The sequence below is a fragment of the Diospyros lotus genome, chromosome 12, assembly GCF_014633365.1.
Source record: "Diospyros lotus cultivar Yz01 chromosome 12, ASM1463336v1, whole genome shotgun sequence".
NCBI classification, from domain to species: Eukaryota; Viridiplantae; Streptophyta; class Magnoliopsida; order Ericales; family Ebenaceae; genus Diospyros; species Diospyros lotus.
In genome coordinates, this window is record NC_068349.1 from 35,518,304 (window position 1) to 35,541,407 (window position 23,104).

The following is a 23,104-nucleotide window of genomic DNA, read 5'->3' on the forward strand; positions in this document are numbered from 1 at the left end:
TGTGCATTATGTGGGACCCCCTTATTAGGAAAAAATTATGTCTTTTTAGTTTAAAAAGTTATTTTAGAGTTTTAAGATTTTTTTTATCTTTTAATGAGTTTTTGCTTATGACACAATAATATATAAAAGGGTGATAGCCGTATAAATAAAAAATAAAATTTTAAGCAAAATAAGATTTTGTTAAATAATAATTTGTCTAATAAATTCATCATTATTCAAAGATTATGAGTTCAAATCTTATTAATGACAATTTATTGGTATGATTGCATAATACTAAAATTCGATATTTTTTGATATAATAATATAAATATAGATAAGAGAAACATTCCTATTAACTAATAAGTAACTAATTTCTAACCCTTTTTTATATTTCTAAGCTATACCTATATTATTATAATTATATTTTGTATTTCAAAATTTTGTAAACAAAGTATTTTTAAATTTTTTTTGTTTATGTATTTTAGTTAAAAAAATAAAAATTAACTATGTTAAAAAGATTTAGACCATAATTTTTAAATAATAATTAATTTTTCAAATAATTTATCACTGAACTAAAATTTATTTTATTTAAAATTAAAATAAAAATTAAAAAATAAACTAGAACTGTAAAACGCTACCTAATAAACTTTTATTATATGGGTCGGATTGAACCCATTAAAAATAGGTCCCATCAGTTGGTGATATAATTTTATAATTAGTCGAATAATTATAAGATAATTATTTATGTATTAACAAAATTCCATTTAACACATGGTTAAATGGATAGATTGCTTATTTTATTTATTTAGGTAAAAGATAATATGATAGATGGGGCCAAATTTTCATCTTTTTAATCTTCCCTATGTGATAGGAAGAAAGAGAAATAAATAAATATATAAACAAAGAAAAAAAAATGTAGATTTGATTCTTTCAAATCTTTGCTTGTTTCCAAATCTTATCTTTAATGCTTTAAAAATATTATTTAAATATTTAAATTTAATATTTTTATTTATATTTGTTGTTGTCGAGTTATAACAATAGAATTGTAATTATGGGGGAGTGCTTGTCTTAAGCTTTTGGTTCTCAAGAGATAGGTACGTGCAAACAGTTGGTTTGGTTATTGAATCGATTAAAATTCACAAATCAATTAAATTGAATTGAGGGACAAAATTGAACTGAACCAACTGATTAACCCAAAAAATCAAAATAATCGATAACTGAAAAAATCGAACCCAAACTATATAAATCAAACCGAATCGATTAGATCAAAGAAACACAAAAAAATGAAGAAATCCAAAGTAACCGATAAAAAACACACAAAACTGAAGAAAATGACGTTATTTTATAAATATCAAAATAATATCGTTTTAAAGTTCGATTGATTTGGTTGGTTCGGTTCTTTCAATCAAAAAATTTAACTTTTGAAAAAAATTAACTGAATCGAATTGTTGCAAGAAATAAAACCGAACTGAACCGACAAGTTCAATCGATTGGATTCGATTAATTCGAGTAAACCAAACTTTTGTTCTCCCCTATTATGAGATATGTAAAAAATAAAACAGTTAGATAGATGAGGTGTCTCTTGCATGAGTTCTTCGATATTTAAATTAGTCTTTATAGAAAAATATATAAGAGCAAAGAGAAGTACAATTCAAGTGAAGTTTTAGTCGCATCTTGATCGAAAAATCGTTCCTTTATTTATAAAGATTAAAGGAGATAAGTCGACAAGTATTCACATATTTAAAAATTATCTATTTTAAATTTTCAAGCTAATACATCTAAGGTAAGTTGACGTACTCTTGGATTCAGGAGAATATATCAGAAGTACTCAAAAATGAATTTTTCTGAGAGACTATTTTATTGAGAAAGTCACTCGAACTTCCCTCCTTAAATCTATTCGTTTTAGGTTTATATTGAATTTGGGCCAATTTTCTTAAACACAGCAACATTTTATAAAAATATTTTATATACTTAAATTAATATAACACATAATATTGAGACACTAATATTGAATGTTACAATAAATATCAAACTGAAATATCTAAGTAACGCATTACCAACGTTAGTTAAATATACAATATAATATATGGTGAGTGTGTCTTACGGTGGTACTTAAGATTTTCGGAGGACCGCTTGGGCACGGAAAATGACGGGGAGGCCCCCTGCCCAGGAATATGACGGCCACTTCGGTCGAATTTCACCGACCGGGCCACTCGCCACGTGGCAGAATCACGACCCCACAAATCTTAGTCCTGTCCCCTAAATCGGACGGTCTCACACCTCCCTCCAGAACGCAACCGTGCTGTACGGACGTCCGGACAAACCCCTAGCGGTTCTAATAAGGCGTCAACGCTCAGCCATTTACCGAGAATATTTTTAATACATAAATTATATTTTATTTTAATTTAAAATATTGAATAAAATATAATGATGCACCTTAATACGATAATTAAAATTATCTTATTATTTAATATCAAATTAACTCAAATATAATATATTTATTATACTTTAATTTTAACTAATAATAATATTTAATATATATTTAAAATGCAATTAATATTTAATAGTGGAGGTTGGGTTAAGTTCCGTTCGAGAAGGGATGCCACGTCGATGGCACCTACCCCGGGGTGCACGGATTGTTCAGCCTTCCCGTCCAGGCACTCAACACGTGGGCTCCACTTGGATCTTGGGGGCAATAAGACAGCGCCACATTTGGGGTGCAGCAACACCTTCGTGCTTTCTTCATCCCCGCCAAGCTCGTCGTCGGCTCATGCAATTGAACCTTCACTCTGTGTCTCTGTATATATAGAGCTCTGTTCTTGAGATGCATATTGAATAGCATTCTCAGAGGCTTCCGAGTTGTACTTCTGTTGAGCTTCCTCTCTATTTCTTAATTTGCAGAGAAACGTTTTGGGTTTGGGGATTAGCTATAATAGAGAGGAAGGCGAACGGGGAAGGCAAGCGTTTGGATACCGAGAAAAGGCGAGAAAAGACAAAAGTAAGGAAAGAGTCTTTGAATGAGGGAAAATTTATTGCTCTCGTGGCTGATTATAATTTGGAGCGGCGGAAGATGTCGAACATCCCCACTTCCCTCTCCGAAGTCTGTCTCACTCTCTTCCGCTTAGCCATGTCCATCGCCGACCCTTGGCCCTTTTCTTAAAAACAACAATCGATTTTCTTTCACTTTCTCTCTTGCCAAACACTCTCTCTCTGTCTCTCCTTTTGTGAATTTTCTGTCTTACCAAACAAAACTTCGAAGTTTAGCCCATGAAGAAAATCCGGGGCTTCAAGCTTAAAAGCCGGGTCACCAAACTTTTCCGCTACGTACTCAGGCGGGCTTCCGGCTACGGGCGGCTGGACCCGCCGGTCCGAGAGGAGAGATCCATTTCCAGGCTGTTGAGCTGCCTCAAGACAAAGGCGAAGTCCCTCTGTTCGGCGAATCCGGGCCGGGGCTACACCCGGTTAGGCAAGGAGAAGCCCGTGGCGGTGCCGAAGGGGCACATGGCTGTGTACGTCGCCGAGAAAGGCGGCGGCGGCGGCGGAGGAGGAGGAGGAAGAGGATTCCACCGGTTCTTAGTGCCGGTGATTTACTTCAACCACCCGCTATTTGCGGAGCTGCTGAGGGAGGCAGAAGAGGAGTTCGGGTACAACCACCCGGGTGGGATCACCATCCCTTGCCGGGTCGCCGAGTTTGAGCAAGTCCAGACCCGGATCGCCGCCGTAGGCCGTCGCCGGAAGTTGCTGACGTGGACGAAGGGCTGATCATGGCCGTTGGCGAAGATGATGAGGACCCAGCAGATCATAATCACGAGTAGTTGATATTAATTATGATGTTTAGACCCTTTTTCTCAATGCATAAGAGACTTGTCCTTTTCTCATTTTGCGTTTACACTTACATTGTATATCTGTAAATTTTTAATATATAATTTTTATTATTTTTTGGATGTATTTTATATTTTCAACATTAATTTTTTTCCATTTATGCGATACAATATAAGATTAAATAAGAGTTTACGTTATACAATATATGATTAAACTCTAATACTGTATATTTAGTCCTCAGACGCGTTCTCATTTTTTATAAGATAATGATTACTCGACCAATTTCGTTAGTTAGTCAATTGGGTCGATCAATTTATTGTTGTGCACTTGATGTAGTGAAAACGATACTTTGAGAATAACAATATGATTTATGTTTGAATGATTCGTTTATATAATACGACGAATAAAATAATCTTAACTTGAAAAAAAAAGTAATATTGTGACAAGAAAAAAAAGCGGAGAAGAAAGACCGAAATTACTAAGAACAATAGCAATTAGAAGAAGACAACAGCTCCATCCCAACCATTGTCACCATTTATTTTCTTCCCCAAATTAGAGGCCACGCAAATAGAGAGAAAGGAGGAAAGAAAATCCTCCCCTACTTTCCCACGTCCCAAACACCCAATTTCTCTCCTTCCAAGTCACAAACTCGACATTTGATTTGTTGTCATGTAGGAAAATGTTCAAATTAGATAATTTTGTAGCAAATTGGTTCATCACCATAAGCGTCCTTGTCACCTTTGTGGGTGGAGAATCCATTGCTTCACCATGCATTTTGAGGGACACAGTGCGTCCCACACTTCCACTAAATTGGCAAATTTATGGCAAAATGCCTTCCAAATGCATTGCAATGTGCCACATCAGGCACCAATTGGTGGGTGTGGTCCAATTTTTTTTTTAAGAAACGATCTATTACAAATATAAATATTGCCTTGTTACAAAGGTAACAACAAGACAACAACAACTATGATTACTAGTCTAACAACCTAAATTAATTTTAATTGGTTGAGGTTATTGTTGTACTAAAATCAAGTACTTATCACCATGCTAAAGACGTAATTTTATTTCCTTAAATACTGACGACGCAAAATTTTCACGGTGAGCCCCCCAAAAAATTATGGGTTCAAAGACCCAACAACCCTTTCTTCCTAATTGCTTATGTGGCGGCTTGAACACGCAACCTAATTCTGATACCAGTTATACTTAGGATCAAGCATTCATTATCGTACTATTGACATTTGAAGTTGGTCGACCGTGATTCGTAGGTCAGCAATGAGAAAATAAACACAAATGCAAAAAGAAGAAATAAATAAAATAAATGATAAATCACACAGAGAAATTTTTACGTGGTTCGACCATAATGATACCTAGTTCACGACTGTTCTCTGGTTATTCTGCTAGAGTAATAGTATATCATTATTGTCCATCCTCCCATACAATAGTTTTTGACCCCTATTTATAGCGTGGGGTATTTACAATTTTCATAAAATTCAAAATAAGAGGATAATATAATGGAGACAAGATGTCTTTATCAATTCCATAAAATCGAGAATGAATTCTGCATTATCAGGGGTCTGGTTTGACTCAGATAAGACAAGTGGACATCACTTCTGATTATTTCTCAGTCTTTTTGTTATGCGAGATGAATGGTTTGGTCAGCGAGCTGACAACAGCGTTAGGAGCTCGCCTACTTCCGCAGTTTGAATTCGAGTTTCAATGATGTGCGATCTTACTCTGACGATCTCGATCTTGGGCTCATTGGGTTTCGCGAGATTGGATCGGTCTGCTGGGTCGAGTCCAACCCATAAAAAAATAATCTAAAAAATACCCAAAACACGTATCAAAATTCATAACTTAGAATAAAAGTGTAACTTTATTTTCTTAAACTCTGCGAGCCCAAAACTTGTGCAGCGAATCCTTAAAAGAATTTTGAGTTTTAGAGTTTGGGGTATCTAAGATTTACTTTTAAATACCAAAGTGAGTCAGTTAACGCAATGCTGATGAAGAGCACACGTCACTCTTTGAAATGGGTTTGGACCCATTAACTTTAAGTTGCTGATTTTCAACTTACATCATGTTTGGAGAACATAGTTCGAAATTCAACCCTAAGTTTAGAGGCTTCGTACCAATCCGGCCACTTCCTTCATTCTTATCACATATATTTGATTTTATCCTAATTCTCAAAGTGGCGACTTTCAAAACCCACCCAAAAATCCACAAAAAGGGGAGAGTTTTCAAAGGTATTTGTACTGTCCCGTATGAACGCCACCTCAAATACTCAATTATTGGCCTTAAAAGCCCCATTGGGATTTGTGAGAGTGACATTGATGATCTTCAATATGATGATTATTGGGAGCTTAGATATTCCCACTAACTAAAACAATGCATGTGATGTGATGTTTGTTTAAAATTTAATATATATATATATAAAATATCACTAAAACAAAGTGACCATAATGATTTAAATTTTTAAGTCACTGCACTTTCGCTTTATAATGAGTGAAAAATTGGAAAGTTAGCAACTATATAATTTTTGTTGAATTTTTTATATCTGATGATTTAGAAATGTGCAAATGCTTACGTCACTTATAGAACTGATTGAAATTTATTAACCGATTAAATTGAATTGAGAAACAAAACTGAACAATACTGACCGATTAATCCAAATAATCGAACTAATTAATAATAAAAAAATCAAACTCAAATCGTACAAATCAAACCAAATCGATTAAATCGAAGAAAATTAAAATAATACATAAAAAATAATATTATTTTATAAATATCAAAATAACATCGTTTTAAAGTTTAATTGGTTCAATTCTTCTAACTAAAAATTGAAAATCGAACTTTTAAGAAAGATTAACCAAGCTGAATCAATGTAAGAAAAAAATCAAACCGAACTACAAGTTTGATCGGTTCAGTTCAATTAGTTTGGTTAAACCAAACTTTTACTCTCTCCTATTTGATGTGCCAAATAAATTGGGCCCAAAAGAGCTAAACTTAAGACAAGTCTAAAAGTGTAAGAGACTATACAAAATCCCAAAAATTATAAGTCTAAAAAAGGTTTAGGTGACTTTCCCAAAGGAAGAGGTCCCTGGTGAGCTTGTTGTTCGAGAGACTCGAAAGTCTCTCGGAGTCCCGCCAAATCACATATCTTGTTAGGAACGCATCAACTCTCCTATGAAGTTTTTCCCTTAAATGCTAAAACAAACAATGGTAACCTTAATCTACAAAGAGATGGAGCTCTAGCTATCTATTATTTTCATCTTTATAAATAAGAGGTGACTCATTTCTCTAAATATACTAAAAATTCTATAATAATCATTTGGATACTCTTCTGGTTTCTTGCAAAGTTAATTTAAGCACTAGATGGCTTATATGGAAGACACCTCACGTCGTATGATTATCTTCAATCTTGTAGACTCCTGAATATTTGAAAACAATTTTCAATTGTAAATTTTATTATTGTATTTTAAAATAATGAACATGTTAAGCAAATGTGTCACTTATGGCAAATTGGACCTCTAGGATGGTGGCCCTTAGGATTGATGATGAATTTGTCGATCCAATCTTGTCCTAGAATCTTCTTAGATACCCAATATGACTAAAGGGAAAAGAAAATTTTTATATCCAAAAAAATAGTAGCCATGGGCTATTAATATTAGTTAATTAGTTACAAATTTTAATTAATGCTATTATTATTTAAACTAAAAAGATAAAAATAATAAAAACACAAATTAAATGTGACATCATAAAGAGTGCTTTCAACCACCAAGGTGGCTCCAGTAGTGACCAAAACATATTATGCCAAACATCTAGGCTAAATGCATTATCTTTGGAATAATAATTTATAGATTTAAATAAATAATTAATGATGTTATAAATAAATCTTGACTACACTATTTTAAACCCTAAACGTTAAACCCTTCGAATATATACTAATTAGTAATATGGTAATGCGAGATTGACGTTCATAGAATTAATAATATTTATTTTTAAATTATTAATTATTTTTCAAAAAATTAAACACTTTTTATTATTCTTAAATTATTAACAATATATACCAATAGATGGTTGAAGTAATGCTATTTGCATATCTAGGTTGACACTCACGTTGAAACTCCATTAATTAATTACCAATACATCCCTTACTTGAATGATTTAATAAGAGGTGTATTGCGGCGAGGGCCCTCGCGAGGAAGGGCATCCCAATGAGAGCTGTATTGGTAATTCATTAAAGCAATAAATATAGATACTTTAATGAATTACCAATACACTTCTCACTTAGGTAGTGTTTGTTAATCAATATATATAGAAAAAAGTGAGATATGAAAAGTATCATAAACAAAATTATTTTTTATTATGTTTGTTAAATTAATCAGAAAAGAAGTCATGTGACTTGTTATCTTAGACTTTTCAGATAAATTTATCCCTTATTCAAATAAATTATCTTAACCTCTACAAATAAGTTATCTTAATATAATTTTATCTTACTCATTTTAACAAATGCTAACTTAAATGATTTAATGAAGAATATATTAGTAATTAATTAATGAAGTATTAATATAGGAGTAAGCTTGGATATGTAAGTAGTATTACTTCGATGGTCAATAGGTTTAAAAAAAAATTAGTTACAAGAGTCGACTTAAGTCACGAGCCACTAAAACCTATGCCTAAAGTCCAAAAATGAGGGGCCCTAAAAAATTTCTACCCAGCTTCAGCCTTCACTTTTTCCTTAGCTTTAGCCTTCACACTTGCTGCATTTGTTTTCCATTCCCTTTGACAAATGAGCCTTAACAAAGTGCTTTTAATTAAATTAATAAATTTGTCACTTATACTCTAAGCAATAATTGCATGAAAGGGGTTTAACCCATACGTTTTTTTTTCTTTTGTTTTTATTTATTTTCATGTTTGTAAAATAATATCATTTTTAATATTAAATGTATATCGAAAAGTTGACAATATTACAACAAAACTTATATATATGTTATTTGTTGTTAATATGGTTAGTAAATATTTATATATGAGATTAAAAGTTTTGAATTTCTGTTAGGCATGATTATTTAGTATGATATATTATTTTTTATTAATACGGTTAGTAAATATTTATAATGTAAAGAAATGGACATTACTATTATAATATATCACTTGAAATGTGTTTTTTTTTTTAAAAAAAAACTATAGAGAAAATAGTCTTAAATTTTCTATGATTTCTGCTAAAGAGGTTGTAGAGCAAATAAATATAGAATCAAAGTTGCATGAGAAATGTACAATAAAAGGAGAAAGAAACATTTTGATAAGAATGAAAATGAGGAGATTAAATTATCTATTGAAGAATATTTTAGAATTAATTATTTTACATATTTAGCTGATCATGCTATTTTTCTTTTAAAAATAGATTTGAATAATTTAAAATTTACGAAGATAATTTTGGTTTCTTTTATAATGTAGAAAAGTTAAAATTACTTGATGATGATAATTTGAAGAAAAAATGTTTAAATCTTAAGATTTTCTAAAATATAATATGTTCTCTAATATTGATAATTTAGATATATTTTCAGAATTAAAAGGTTTAAAAGAAATTATAACAATAGAAATAAAAATACCATTTGCGATATTAACTTTTATAAAAAAATTTAAATTCTTTTTCAAATGCATGAATAATTTATAGAATATTATTAACCATTCCTGTTATTTTAGTTTTAGTAGAAAGAAGTTTTTTAAAATTAAAATTAATAAAATTTATTTATGTTCAACTATATAAGAAGAAAACTTAAGTAATTTGATTATATTGTCAATTGAACAAAATTTACTTTCTAAATTAAAATATAAAAATTTAATTAATAATTTTATATCTTAAAAAATAAAAAAAAACATTCTTCTTCTTCTTTCCCCAAATCTCTATGTGTATTACAATTGTCAATAGTTTATCTGTAACATTCCGTTCGAGCGATAGAAAGGACCAGAACAACTTACCCTGATGAGTCTACTCGAACTTTCCAGAGGAATCACCCATCCTTGAATTACCCCAGGTCAAGCACGCTTAACTTGGGAGTTCTTTGCCAACATTCAGCCCAAAAGATATCCAGTTGATGTTGTTTCCTTTCTTACACTATCATCGATATATACTAACTTCTCTGGACTCTCGGGGTATTACATTCTCCCCCCCTTAAGCACATGACGTTCTCGTCATGCGACCTTACAACCGGTCCCAGATCTCCCCCATTGCATGGCCGATGTGGGATTCGCCTAAGGTGCCTATACGCACCCCCCATAGGGGCCTACACACACCCTCCTCGAGACTTAGCCTCCTCGCTGAGGTTTGCCCCATCATCGCGCTTAGAGGCTCGGGGATCGGCTCTGATACCACATGTAACATCCCGTTCGAGCGATAGGAAGGACCAGAACAACTTACCCTGATGGGTCTACACGAACTTTCAGGGAGGTCACCCATCCTTGGATTACCCCAGGTCAAGCACGCTTAACTTGGGAGTTCTTTGCCAACATTCAGCCCAAAAGGTATCTAGCTGGTGTTGTTTCCTATCTTACACTATTCTTGATATATACTAACTTCTCTGAGCTCTCGGGGTATTACATTATCGGTGATGCGCTTTGTCAGTCGACCATCAACAATGAAAATTTGATCACAATTTATCGAAACAACTACACTTAAACATTTTTATAAATAAAAATGTTATTAAAAATCAAAAAATCATCTACTGCTTTAAATTATGACATACTCGAACCTCACAACAAAAGATCAAGCCAAAAGATCAAAACAACTAATAAAAATATATAGTCCTCCTAATATAAAAAATATATATATACAAATATCAAGAGAAATGTTTATTAACATCGTCTTTTGAATCTATCTAACTTTCCTAAAGATTAAGGTGATTTTGATTATCTAAAATTAATAATTATATTACTAATTTTAGGATACTCACAAAAATAATTAATTAATAAAAATATATAAATATACTCATAGTTGAAGCCAAGCCAAGCCAAGTTCATGTAAACGGATTCAAGAAAAGCAAAACCCATTTCAAAGACATGATGGGTTTGAGTTTACATGTCGTCCTTTCAAGATAAATCCATGCAGTTGAGATGGATTTTCATTGGGACCTTCAAGTCCAAAACGACGTCATATCCTTATCAAGTGTTTGAGCCTTTTGCTATCGTAGGGTTTACATCATTTTTTATTATATAATATACAAATTTAAAGGATTTTCTTTACTGATACCTTGTCTAGTTGTTCGCATATATATATATATATATATTAAATTTAATCTACCAAAGCTAAATTTGCCCAACCCAAGATCAAGACAAACACAAGAAGAAGAAGTCAAAAAAAAGAAGGCCTCGAAAAACCCTATGGCAAGCCTCTTTCGGGTGCAAGGAAAGTAATCTTTAAGAGACTCTTTAACAAGTCTCTCATAGGTCCAAGAGAAATAGTCTCCAAATGTAAGGATGTTATATCTAGCAATAATTTGTTGTCTACGTCGAGCATGTATGGGGGTGGGGCCCATGCCCAACCTCACGCCCCATTTGATTTTGTCTGCATCAAATAAACTTTGTTGTCCGCATCAAAATTCAATATGTCAATAATCATATGAATTTTTTTTTCTCTCTATTAAAAGGAATGCGAGGCAATCCTCATAATAATTTCTACCAAGAGTGACCATGACATCTCTTTTATCACTAAAGAATGTTAGATTTGAGTTATAATTATTATCGAAAAGACAAATTCATTACCTTAACGTCACCATAATACACAGAAACAAGTCTTTTAACATGAGAGAATTCCGAAAGCTTCCTTCCTACTAGAAAAAAAAGAAAAAAATGAAGTCCAATAGGGTAGAAGCTCTTTTAATTATTTCACATCAAACCATCTGCTTCGAACATATATGTTTCGTGTTAATTACAACTCTAAACGAGAGTTGGGTTCAATGAGTGGTTATTGTTTAAGCTTGGTTTTAGAAATTGAACGAATTCAAATAATAGTCTTAAAAGCTTGGCTTGATTGATAATTAAGTTGAAAGTGACCTGATTGAATGATTTATAAATTGACTATTCTACTTTAATTTTTTTATTTTTATAATTATTAAATTGTATTTTATTTATTTTATTTTATTTTTTTTATCAAATTTTATTAACAAAAATTAGCTTGACATACATTAATATAAATTAAAAAATAACTTAATATTAAAATTAACATAAAATCTCACGTTTGAGTAATTTTGAGATTTATTAATATATATGTCATGTTAATTTTTGCTAACATAATTTGGGCAAAACACATTTTCCCTCATGAACTTTACATAAAAAGTTTATCATTCCCTGAACTTTAAATTTGAACCTATTAAATACTTAATTTTTATAATTTATACTTATTGACTACCTAGTTATATAATCAACATTGAGCATGTGATAGATGTGCCATTGAACACATGAAAAAAAAAGCAAAACATCACACCCAACGGCCATAGGATTACAAACACACCAATAGATAGATTGTGGGTTGCCTGTAGAAGCAAAGAAAATGGGAAAGCGTGGGTTGGTCGCGAGTCATCGATCGAAGCAAAGAAGAAAATGAAGGGTAAGTTATCAGTCAGAGAAAAGGTAGGGTAGGTCTATCGCAACTTGCAAGTTGCCAGTTAAAGCAAAAAATAAGGGTTGAGATCAATCGAGACGATGACGACCAAAAGGAGAGTAAAGACAAGGCCTGAAAGTGAAAGAGAAGGCGAAGGATCAGTTCGGATCGATTCTTCTTCTATTCTTCTGTTTTCTTCTTTTCAGCTCACATCGCGTGTAACTCATACATTATTTTAAAGCAAGTTAGGTAGTCAAGATGTGTAAATTATAAATGTTAAGTGTTTTATAGGTCAAATTTAAACTTAAGGGATGATAGGCATGTAAAGTTTAGAAGAGAAAATATGGGTTTGGCCCATAATTTGAGCAAAAATTAAAATTGAGACTAAATTGTAAAAAAAAATAAAATTTAAGGGTTTTGGAGATAAAAATTAAAATATAATAATTAATTTGTTATAAAATATAAATTTTAAAAACTAAGAGTGTAATTTGTATTTACACAAAAGTAAATATTTTATGTGATCACAAAATCCCTTTAAATCTAAACAATAAGTGTTATAGAATGTGGATAAAATCAAATATCTTTGTTGTATGTTGGAATATTAGGTATTAAGTCCTAAAATTGCCTCCAACATTAACATAATTGAAATGAGATGTTATGCTAAATGTGTGGCTATACAAAATAAATATAATAATAAAATTTGTAATTAGGAATCATCTTCAAGTCTCCAGGAACTTGCAAGACAAAAGGCGTGGAGTGTCTTTTGCACAGGCCCTCCAATAATTAAGTCAGCTTGGTTGAAAACCAAAAGAGTTGTCATATCTAAAAAAATAGAAATTACCTTTTATTTATAAAGAAATTAGATAATAGGTGGTTGAATATTCACATATTTTAAAATTGAAATTGTCAACATTTGTTTCGTTATTCAAGGCAAATACTTTAAAGGTTGTATGTTTCGATCGAGATCGCATTCGGAGGGTTTTTGGGAGACTTATCACTCTCTCGAAGAGTCTTCTCTTAATGTCTGGATGAGAGTTATCGAAATAATCTTTTAGAAACTTATCGCTCTTTTTGAGAGTTTTCTCTCAACGCCCAAATGAGAGATATTGAGGTGGTCTCTAAGAAAGCTAGACGAGAGAGTGTCTCAGCCATTCATGGCTTCCTCTTTTATCCTTTGACCTTGTCTTAGCAAGCAGCTAAGACAACATTTTTATCAAAAATATATTTTTATTTTTTCGATGCGAGCAAAAATTTAACTAGAGATTATAATTTTACAATTGTCGATGGTTCATCCACCCCAAATCTCTGTGTATTACAATTGTTGATGGTTCATCGGTGATGGGCTTTGTCAGTCAACAATGAACCATCGATAATGGATTTGTTTTACAATTTGATGATAATTTATCAAAACAATTATATCTAAACATGCCTCTCTTTTTTTCTTTTTCTATAAATAAAAAATTTATTGAAATATCAAAACAGTATCTACTTTTTTGAATTAGGATATATTCCGAACATCACAACAAAAAATCCAACCAAAAGATTGAATCAACTAATAAAAATATACAATCCATAAAAAGAAAAATATGTACAAATATCTAAAGAAATTTTCATTAACATCGCTTTCCAAATTCATCCAACTTCCCTAAATATTATTGTGACATTAGTCATCTAAAATTTCAAGACACTCATAAAAATAATCAATCAAAAGTTATAAGTATACTCATAGTTTAAGTCACGTTACTATAAACTAGTTGGCTCTCAATCAGCGTGAGAAGAATAAATTTATTTATTTAATTTTTTAAAAATAATATTTTTATTTCATCATTATTTATTTATTTATACTTCCAAGAAAATCAAAACCCATTTCAAAGACATGATGGTTTTGAGTTTACAGGTCGTTCTTTCAAGATAAATCCATGCAGTTGAGATGGATTTTCATTGGGACCTTCAAGTCCAAAACGACGTCATATCCTTATCAAGTGTTTGACCCTTTTGCTATCGTACGGTTTTAAGATCATATTAAATTATTTACATTATTTTTTATTATATAATATACAAGTTTAAAGGATTTTCCTTTGGTAGTGTTTTACTTATACCTTATCTAGTTTTTCTCTTTTATATTTATATATATATATATTAAATTTAATATACAAAAACTAAATAGGTCAGACTCAAATTCAAAACGAACACAAGAAGTCGTCAAAAAGAAAAGCTCTTGAAAACCCTATGACGAGCTTCTTTGGAGTGCAAGGAACGCAATCTTAAGGAGACCTCTCAACGAGCCTCTTCTAGGTCAAAAGAACTAGTCTCCAACTATAAGGATTTTCATTTAATAGTGTTTTAGGGATGTTATATCTTTATAATAAATTAAAATACAAAATTCAAAGTATTGATAATCATATGAAGTTTTTTCTATTAAAAGAAACGAGAGGCAATCGGCATAATAATTTCTGCTCAACATGATTATGACATCTCTTTTATCGCTAAAGAATATTAGATTTGAGTTATAGTTATTGTCAAAAAGACGAATTCATCACCTTAACATCATCATAACACACAGAATCAAGTCCTTAAACATAGTATTTCGGAGCCTTCCTTCCTATTAAAAAAAGAAAAGAAACTCCAATAGGGTAGAAGCTCTTTTTATTTCACATCAAAGCATGTGCTTCAAGCATCTATGTTTCGTGTTCATTACAACTCTAAACGAGAGTTGGGTTCAATGTGTGGTTGTTGTTTAAGCTTGGTTTTGCAAATTGAACCAATTCAAATAATAGTCTTAAAAGCTCGGCTTGATTGATAATTAAGTTGAAAGTGACCTGATTGAATGATTTATAAATTGACTATTCTAATTTAATTTTTTTATAATTATTAAATTGTAATCTTTATTTTATTTTATTTTTTTTATCAAATTTTATTAACGAAAAATCTCGTGACATACATTAATATAAATTAAAAAATGACTTAATATTACATAAAAAGTTTATCACCTTCTAAACTTTAAATCTGAACTTATTAAATACTTAATTTTTATAATTTACACTTATTAACTGCCTAATTATATAATCAACATTGAACATGTAAAAAAAAAAAACCAGCAAAATACAACGCCCAACAACTGCTAAATTACAAATGTACCAATAGATAGGTTATGGATCGCCTGTCGAAACAAAGAGAACAAGGAATGGTGGGTTGGTCGTGGGCAAGGGCAGACTTAGGATTTTTTACTTGGGGGGCTTCAAAATTTTTTTTCTAACCGAGCTTTATCAATGTGTATTATATATAATATATAATAATATACATATATAATATAATATATAATAATTAATAATAACTTTAATTATATAATAATATTAATTATTTAAAATATTTATTTAATATTTTCTTTTTCTTTTTATTTCTTTTCCTTAATTTTTTTCTCCTCTTCCTTCTTTCTTTCTTTCTTTCTTCTTCTTCTTCCTCTTCCATTTTCTTTGAACTTCTCTTGCACGCACGAACACCTTCCATCAACAGCCACCAATCACCGGTTGCCATCATAAATCTGCACCGACAGCCACCAATCTGCATTGCGCACCGTCCAAATCCATCGGTCTCTCCTGATTTGCACTGCGCATCCTAGATTTGGACTGATAGCCACCGATCATTGGCTACCGTCATAGATCTGCACCAATAGCCATCGGTCTTCACCGCGCACTGTCCAGATCCACCGATCGCTCTGATCTGCACCGCGCACCTTCCAGATCTGCATCACGACCATCGCCACCTTCACTGGCCATTAACGCCGCTGTCGGACCCGACCCGACCTGATTCAGGTTCGACCCATCTAATTAGATCTTATTCATATTTGATTCAACTCATCCAATTAGATCTGACCCATATCTAATTCAACCCATCCAATTAGATCTGATTTGACCCATCCAATTAGATTTGACCTATATCTAATTCAACCCATCCAATTAGATCTGACTCATACCTGATTTGCTTAAATTTAGCCAGAACTCAGATCTATCATGCCAAGGTTCGACCCGTTTCGATGCGGTGCCTGTAGAGTTTTGAGAAGACGGTGTACCCCACTGTGCATCTTTGCTCCTTATTTCTGTCATGAGGAAGGATCTACTTATTTTGCTGCAATCCACCACATTTTTGGTGCAAGAAATGCCTCCATCCTTCTGGCCCATCTTCTGGAAAGTGACCTGTTTAGAGCTGCTATGACACTCTTATTTGAAGCTCAAGCCCGGCTTTAGGACCCCGTCTATGGTTATGTATCTTAGATTCTTGCCCTTCAATAGCATGTTAGTGATCTGCAAACTTATCGAGCTGTATTGCAAGATTCACTATTCGTACACTATTTTCACATCCCTAACCTGATCCAAACCCAAACTAGAGCCCTGATCTTCCCATAATTCCAGAAAATGCCTCGTTCCCTAGTTTTCCTAAGGCCACTTCTCTACCTTACCCCGATGACACTAGTAGTAGCTAAATGCCACTTCGAGACGACATCGATGAGTTAGGACCCATCGTCATCACTAAGTATCGGCAATATTATTAGTTCTATGGTTTGATTTAGATCTCTTGTAAATATTTTGGAACATATGGAATGAAAGTTATGTTCTTGGTTACTCGTCGATAGTATTCCATTTTAAACGATCTGAGCTCGATATTGGCTCACGAACGGATCTAAACGAATATGGAAATTAGTTTTAATTCTAGAAGATGAGAAAGCAGAAAGCTAATTGTTGAGGCAATATTGAAGAAGAAGATCGCTGCAAGAAGAGCCAATTTGAAAGAATAGCTTAGGTTTAATTTTCAAATTTGAAAGTTAAAAGATTTTAGGGATTTATTCTAGGTTTGGGACCTTGGGTTGATAATGTATTTGGGCTTGGGTTGAAATATATTTGGGCTGGTTGGTTGGCAAATTTGAAAAAAAAAAAATATTTGGGCTGGCTAATTGGGGTGGGCTTAAAAAAATATTTTTTAATACAAAAAAGACTACTTTTAAAAAAAAATTGGGAGGGCTGGAGCCCCCCCTGCCCATGGGCTGGGTCCGCCCCTGGTCGTGGGTTGTCAGGTCGAGCAAAGAGGAAAGTAAAGGGCGGGTTGACGGTCAGAGAAAGGGTAGGGTGGGTCGAACGCAACTTGTGGGTTGCCAATCGAAGCAAAGAAGAATGGTCAAGATCATTCAAGACGATGACAATCGAAGGAAGAGTAAAGACAAGCGAAAGGGAAGGCAAAATGAATTATCAATTCGATCGGTTCTTCTTTTGTTCTTCGTTTCTTTTGTTTTTCTTCTTTCTAGCTCATCTCACGTATAACTCAAATATTATTTTAAAGCAAGTTAGATAGTCAATATGTGTAAGTTATAGATGTTAAGTATTCGCTTAAAGAAGTGGTAGGCTTTTCATGTAAATTCGGGAGAGAAAATATGGGTTTGAACCAGAATTTGAGCAAAAATTAAAATAGAGACTAAATTATAATAAAAATTAAAATTTAAGGGTTTTGACGATAAAAATTAAAATATAATAATTAATTTGTTATAAAATATGAATTTTAAAAACTAAGAGTGTAATTTATATTTATATATAATTAAATATTTTATGTGATCACAAAATTCCTTTAAATCTAAACAAGAAGTGTTATAGAATGTGGAGAAGATCAAACATCTTTGTTGTGTGTTGGGATATTAGGTATTAAGTACTAACATGCGTCCAACATTAACATAACTGAAATGAAATGTTATGCTAAATGTGTGGCTATAAAAAATAAATATAATAATAAAATTTATAATTAGAAATTATCTTTAAGTCTTTGGAGCTTGCAAGACAAAAGACGTGGAGTGTCTCTTGCACAAATCTTCAATGATTAAGTCAGTTTGGTCAAAAACCAAAAGAATACATAATAAATTTTTGTAGAATTTTTTTGTCATACCTAAAAAGAGAAATTACCTTTTTATTTATAAGGAAGTTAGATAACATGTGGCAGAATATTCACATATTTTAAAATTGAAATTATCAACATTTGTTTCGTTATTTAAGGCAAAGACTTTAAAGATCGTATGCTTCGATCGAGACCACATTCAAAGGGTTTTTGGGAGACTTATCACTCTTTCGGAGAGTCTTCTCTTAACGATGAGATGAGAGTTATTGAAGTAGTCTTTTAAAGACTTATCACTCTCTTTAAGAATTTTCTCTATGCTCGAATGAGAGTTATCGAGACGGTCTCTAAGAGAGGTAGACGAGAGAGTCTCCCAATCATTCATGGCTTCCTGTTTTATCTTTTGAGCTTGCCTTAGCAAGTAGCTAAGACAACATTTTTATCAAAAATATATTTTATATTTTTGTTTTTGATTTGTTCGATGCAAGCAAAAATCCAACTAGAGGTTATGATTATACTTTTTTTAATTAAAAATGAAAATATTAAAATTTAAATTAAAAAATAATCATATAACAACTAACAACAAAATCAAATAGGCCTTAGACCATAATAAAAGGGGAAGCTTTTTAAAAACCTAATTCGAACAAATTCAAACTATGGGAAATTGGGAATGGGCCGCAGCCCAATACCCAATTCAACTTTAATTCAATTACATGTGTGGGTCATGGCCCAGTAAGCTGGGCTCGGCTCTGCCGTCAAGCCTATAGGCTACAGCTTGCCTGGGTCCAGTAGAATTACACATCCTCACATGTACCCCAAAAAATATAATCAATTTAAAGGGGGCTATATACTTATCATTTTGTTTCGAGTAAATTTCATAGACTATTCCTAAAGTTTGATTAAATCGCACCGATTATTCATATAATTTTTTAGATTAATACCAACCTCCATTATGCATAATGACCATTTTGGCTTTTGTATATTAATTCTCACATATTTCACTCTTCTCTTTTTTTTTTTTTCTTCTTTTTCTTTGGTCTTTTTATTTTTTTCACCAAGAGCATGCCATTGCCGGTCGACCACTTCTGTGAGTAGGTGAAAATCGTCCAGTAGCCACTCTAGTATTCTTTTTCTTTTCTATAACAATCATCTCATTAAATACATAAATAACTTATATCCCCCATCTCTCTCAAATCTTATAAAAAAGTTAGAAAATGAGCTCATCTACTTTATAAATGAGCCTAATTAGGGTTTTTATAGAAACTCATACTGCTTGATTGGGGTAAACCTTGATAGCTCTCTCTCTCTCGTTTACAACCTTTCGACAATAGGTGCAAAGCAAAGCAAAACACCTTTCGACGATGGGTGCAAAGCAAAATAATTGCTAGCATGCCCAAATTCAAACTCAATATTTTTAAATTTGAAACACCTTTTCAAATAACCCACATTAATTTTTCTTATCATCTCTCTCCATTCTTCTTTAATCTAGATGGAAATCGCACCATTGATAAATCTCTAAAAATTGCTACATCAACAAGTCTTGCTCTGTCTCTCTTTCTCATGTATGCACATTTTGTCCATCCGTCTCTATTTTAATAGCTCTATCTTTTAGATACAAATAAACCCATCAATCTAGGTTCAAACGATTTGAACCCTAATTTATTCTCTTTCTCTGGTGGTAAGCAATGGGTAATCGTAGACAGTGATCCCATTATTTATTTATTTATTATTTTTTATAATTTTTGAAGAGAGCATAGAAAAGATGGTATTTTTAAAAAATTAACTACTATTAATTAATAGTAGATGGGCATGCATTTCACAGTAATCAACGTCAAGGGAGAATGACACAATTTTTAAAAATACAAGGGCAATCGACGTAACTTAATCACTAAATTTTAATTTTTGTTAGAATTTAGTTCCATTTTTCTATTTTCAATCAAATTTTGTTAACAAAAATTAATTAACATACATCAATATAAATCCTAAAATTACTCACTTGTGGGGTTTTAATTAATTTTAGCATCAAGTAATTTTTGGGTTCACATTAATGCACCACGTTAATTTTTGTTAATAAAATTTGATAAAAATAAAAAGTAATTAAATTTTAACAAAAACTAAAGCTTAATAACTATGACAATAAAAATTAAAATATAAGAGATAATTATTTATAAAATTAAAAATTTAAAGACTAAGAGAATAATTTATCTAACACTTAGTATTTCCATTCTTACCCCTAGACCTAGAGTGACTTAAACCAAAGAATCTGACAGTTTTGTAGTTCCAATGAGGCCATGGGTACTTAAAAAGGGAAAGGCTTAAGGCCTAGACAATTTGTAATATAAAGTAATTGATTCTTTTTGGATGAAGGCTGCAGTCTTAATTATACCATTTAGAATATATTCCAAATGGCCAATGGATTTTAGACAATTATGATTCTGATATTGTACCAATTAAAGAAAAGAAAACTTGGGGAGGCTGGTGGCTCCACTTTAGAATTCATTAAATGCCCAAAAAGAGGGCAAACTATTGCCCACTCAATCACACTCACAGCACCAAAACAAAGCATCAAAAACAAGAACAAATGAGAGGATGACAAAATTGATGATTTGAAGAGAGAAGGGAACAAAACAAAACAAAACAATGTTGAGAACCCTTCGCCTACACTCCACACTCAAACCCCTCTCTCCTCTTACACTACTCTCTTATCTTCTCTTTCTCCTTTCTTCCCTTTGCAGCCATGCCACAGCCAACATCTTCATCTATGCAGGCTGCTCCCAAGAAAAATACCAACCCAACTCACCCTTTCAAACCAACCTCAACTCCTTGCTATCCTCAGTTGTTAGTTCATCCTCTCGGGCATCCTACAACAGCTTTGCCATTGGAAATGATTCCTCTGCATCCCCGGAAGGTGCCGTCTACAGCTTGTACCAGTGCAGGGGTGATCTGAAGATGCCAGACTGCTCACAGTGCATCCAGAGTGTGGTTAGCCAAATTGGTTTGGTGTGTCCCAACACTTATGGGGCTGGCCTGCAACTAGATACTTGTTTCCTAAGGTATGAGCATGGTGACTTTCTGGGAAAGTTGGACACAAGTCTTAAGTTCAAGAAGTGCAGCAAAAGTACAAGCAACGATGTTGAGTTCTTTAGGCGTAGAGACGATGTTCTCGCAGACCTACAGACTGCAATAGGCTTCCGTGTTAGTACCTCGGGCATGGTTGAAGGCTTTGCTCAGTGTTTAGGTGATTTGAGCTCTGCAGATTGCTCTGCCTGCCTTTCAGATGCTGTTGTTAAGTTGAAGAGCTTGTGTGGATCCGCTCAGGCTGCAGATGTGTTTCTGGGGCAGTGTTATGCTAGGTACTGGGCATCTGGCTACTATGACACCTCCAGAGGTAAACTATACTAGTAATCTACATCTCTTATTATCCATGGATCTCCATAGAATTTTTTTTCCCTTTTCAAGATAAAGATGATGAATAAAACTTATCATTGTTTGGCACTTTGAAATACCATGATTTGGTAAAAGTTCCTGGAGCTAAACCGACAACCTTGAGAGCAGTTCAAAAGTGTCCAAGACCAAGGGTCAACAGCTAATCCTTTTATAAAGTAAAGCACTGAGGGTATTTGGCACTTTGTTGCTTTCTACCATATTGTTCTCATTCCAAGAGTTCAATTTTATCACTTTCTTTTGCTAACCCTTCCTTTTTTGTTTCTTATACTCATTTTTTTAATATCTAGATTGGGTTTTGATGGATAGTAATGATCAAACTTCTACTAGTTAAATGCTTAACAAGGTCAATTCCACACTTTAAACAATGTTGCTAGTGCTTCCATTTTGCGGGCAACGATTTGTCCTTAAGCTACATTTAATGGCCGAGAAAATTCATGGAAATGAAAAAATAAAACAGAGTAGTACAGGAATCATTCCTGACCTTGTATTCTCATCAACCAAACACCCACTTCAATAAAAAGATCTAGAAAGGATTAACTTTGAGAGATTTGGCACACAAACATGATCTCTCATTTCTAAAAGGAAGAGAAAGAAGTCTCTTGAGGATCAACTTGGCTAGGTTGTGGTAGCTTTGCCAACTCTCCAATCTATCTATCTTTTACCCACAGTACTAATTTCCGATTGGTGTTTTGCGTCTGATGGTTGTATAGATTCTTCCAATGAAGACGATACTGGGAAAACAGTCGCCATAATAGTGGGTGCTTTGGCTGGCATCGCTGTTATCATTGTTCTTCTCTCGGTTTGTCGCAAAGCCGCCGGTAAGATTCAACTATCCAGTCTTCAATCTCAATAAAACAAGACTATAAACATATAATCTTAGAAGAAGTCCGGTGTACTAAATGAACTGTTTATGGTCTCATCCATGCAGGTTAATGACAACAAAGGGGGACAAATGGTTGGTTTCTTTCTCAAAGAAATGGATTGCAAAAGGACACCTTATGGTTGTTGAAATATTCTCGTGAAACTAGTTCTACTTTTCATCCATTGTGAAACATTTTGGCGCCAAAAAGAGAAGTTGGTTCTAATCTAGACATGTCATCCTAATCTCCATTCTCCTCAAAGAGAACCCATTGTTATGCCATAGATGGGGGCAACTTACTAATTTAGCATATAATTTGCCTTCTAGAGAGAACGAGAATGTCAACTTGAGCACATTAAAACTAATTCAGGTTAAAAATGGGCATCTAAATTCGTAATGCTATATATTAGGTTCAAGAGGGGGGTCTGCAGATTTTTTACCAAATATTTTCGTAAATGCTCGGACTAATATATTGCCTTTTTACAAGAGTTGTTTTTATATGTGCTCTTACCCTTCTTTGCAAAGGGATTGCT

At 32.8% G+C, this 23,104-nt stretch overlaps 2 protein-coding genes across 2 annotated transcripts; both read left to right on the forward strand.

Annotated features, from left to right (window-relative positions):
• The first annotated feature begins 2,713 nt into the window (after positions 1 to 2,713).
• Positions 2,714 to 3,927, forward strand: LOC127813962 (auxin-responsive protein SAUR27-like). The gene has a single exon (XM_052355119.1). It carries the CDS (start codon positions 3,247 to 3,249, stop codon positions 3,739 to 3,741), a length of 495 nt encoding a protein of 164 aa, XP_052211079.1. The 5' UTR covers positions 2,714 to 3,246; the 3' UTR covers positions 3,742 to 3,927.
• A 16,853-nt stretch (positions 3,928 to 20,780) lies between these two features.
• Positions 20,781 to 22,801, forward strand: LOC127786703 (plasmodesmata-located protein 8). Its single transcript, XM_052314311.1, has 3 exons — positions 20,781 to 21,653; positions 22,423 to 22,530; positions 22,641 to 22,801. Exons 1-3 carry the CDS (start codon positions 20,906 to 20,908, stop codon positions 22,643 to 22,645), a joined length of 861 nt encoding a protein of 286 aa, XP_052170271.1. The 5' UTR covers positions 20,781 to 20,905; the 3' UTR covers positions 22,646 to 22,801.
• Positions 22,802 to 23,104: the final 303 nt, after the last annotated feature.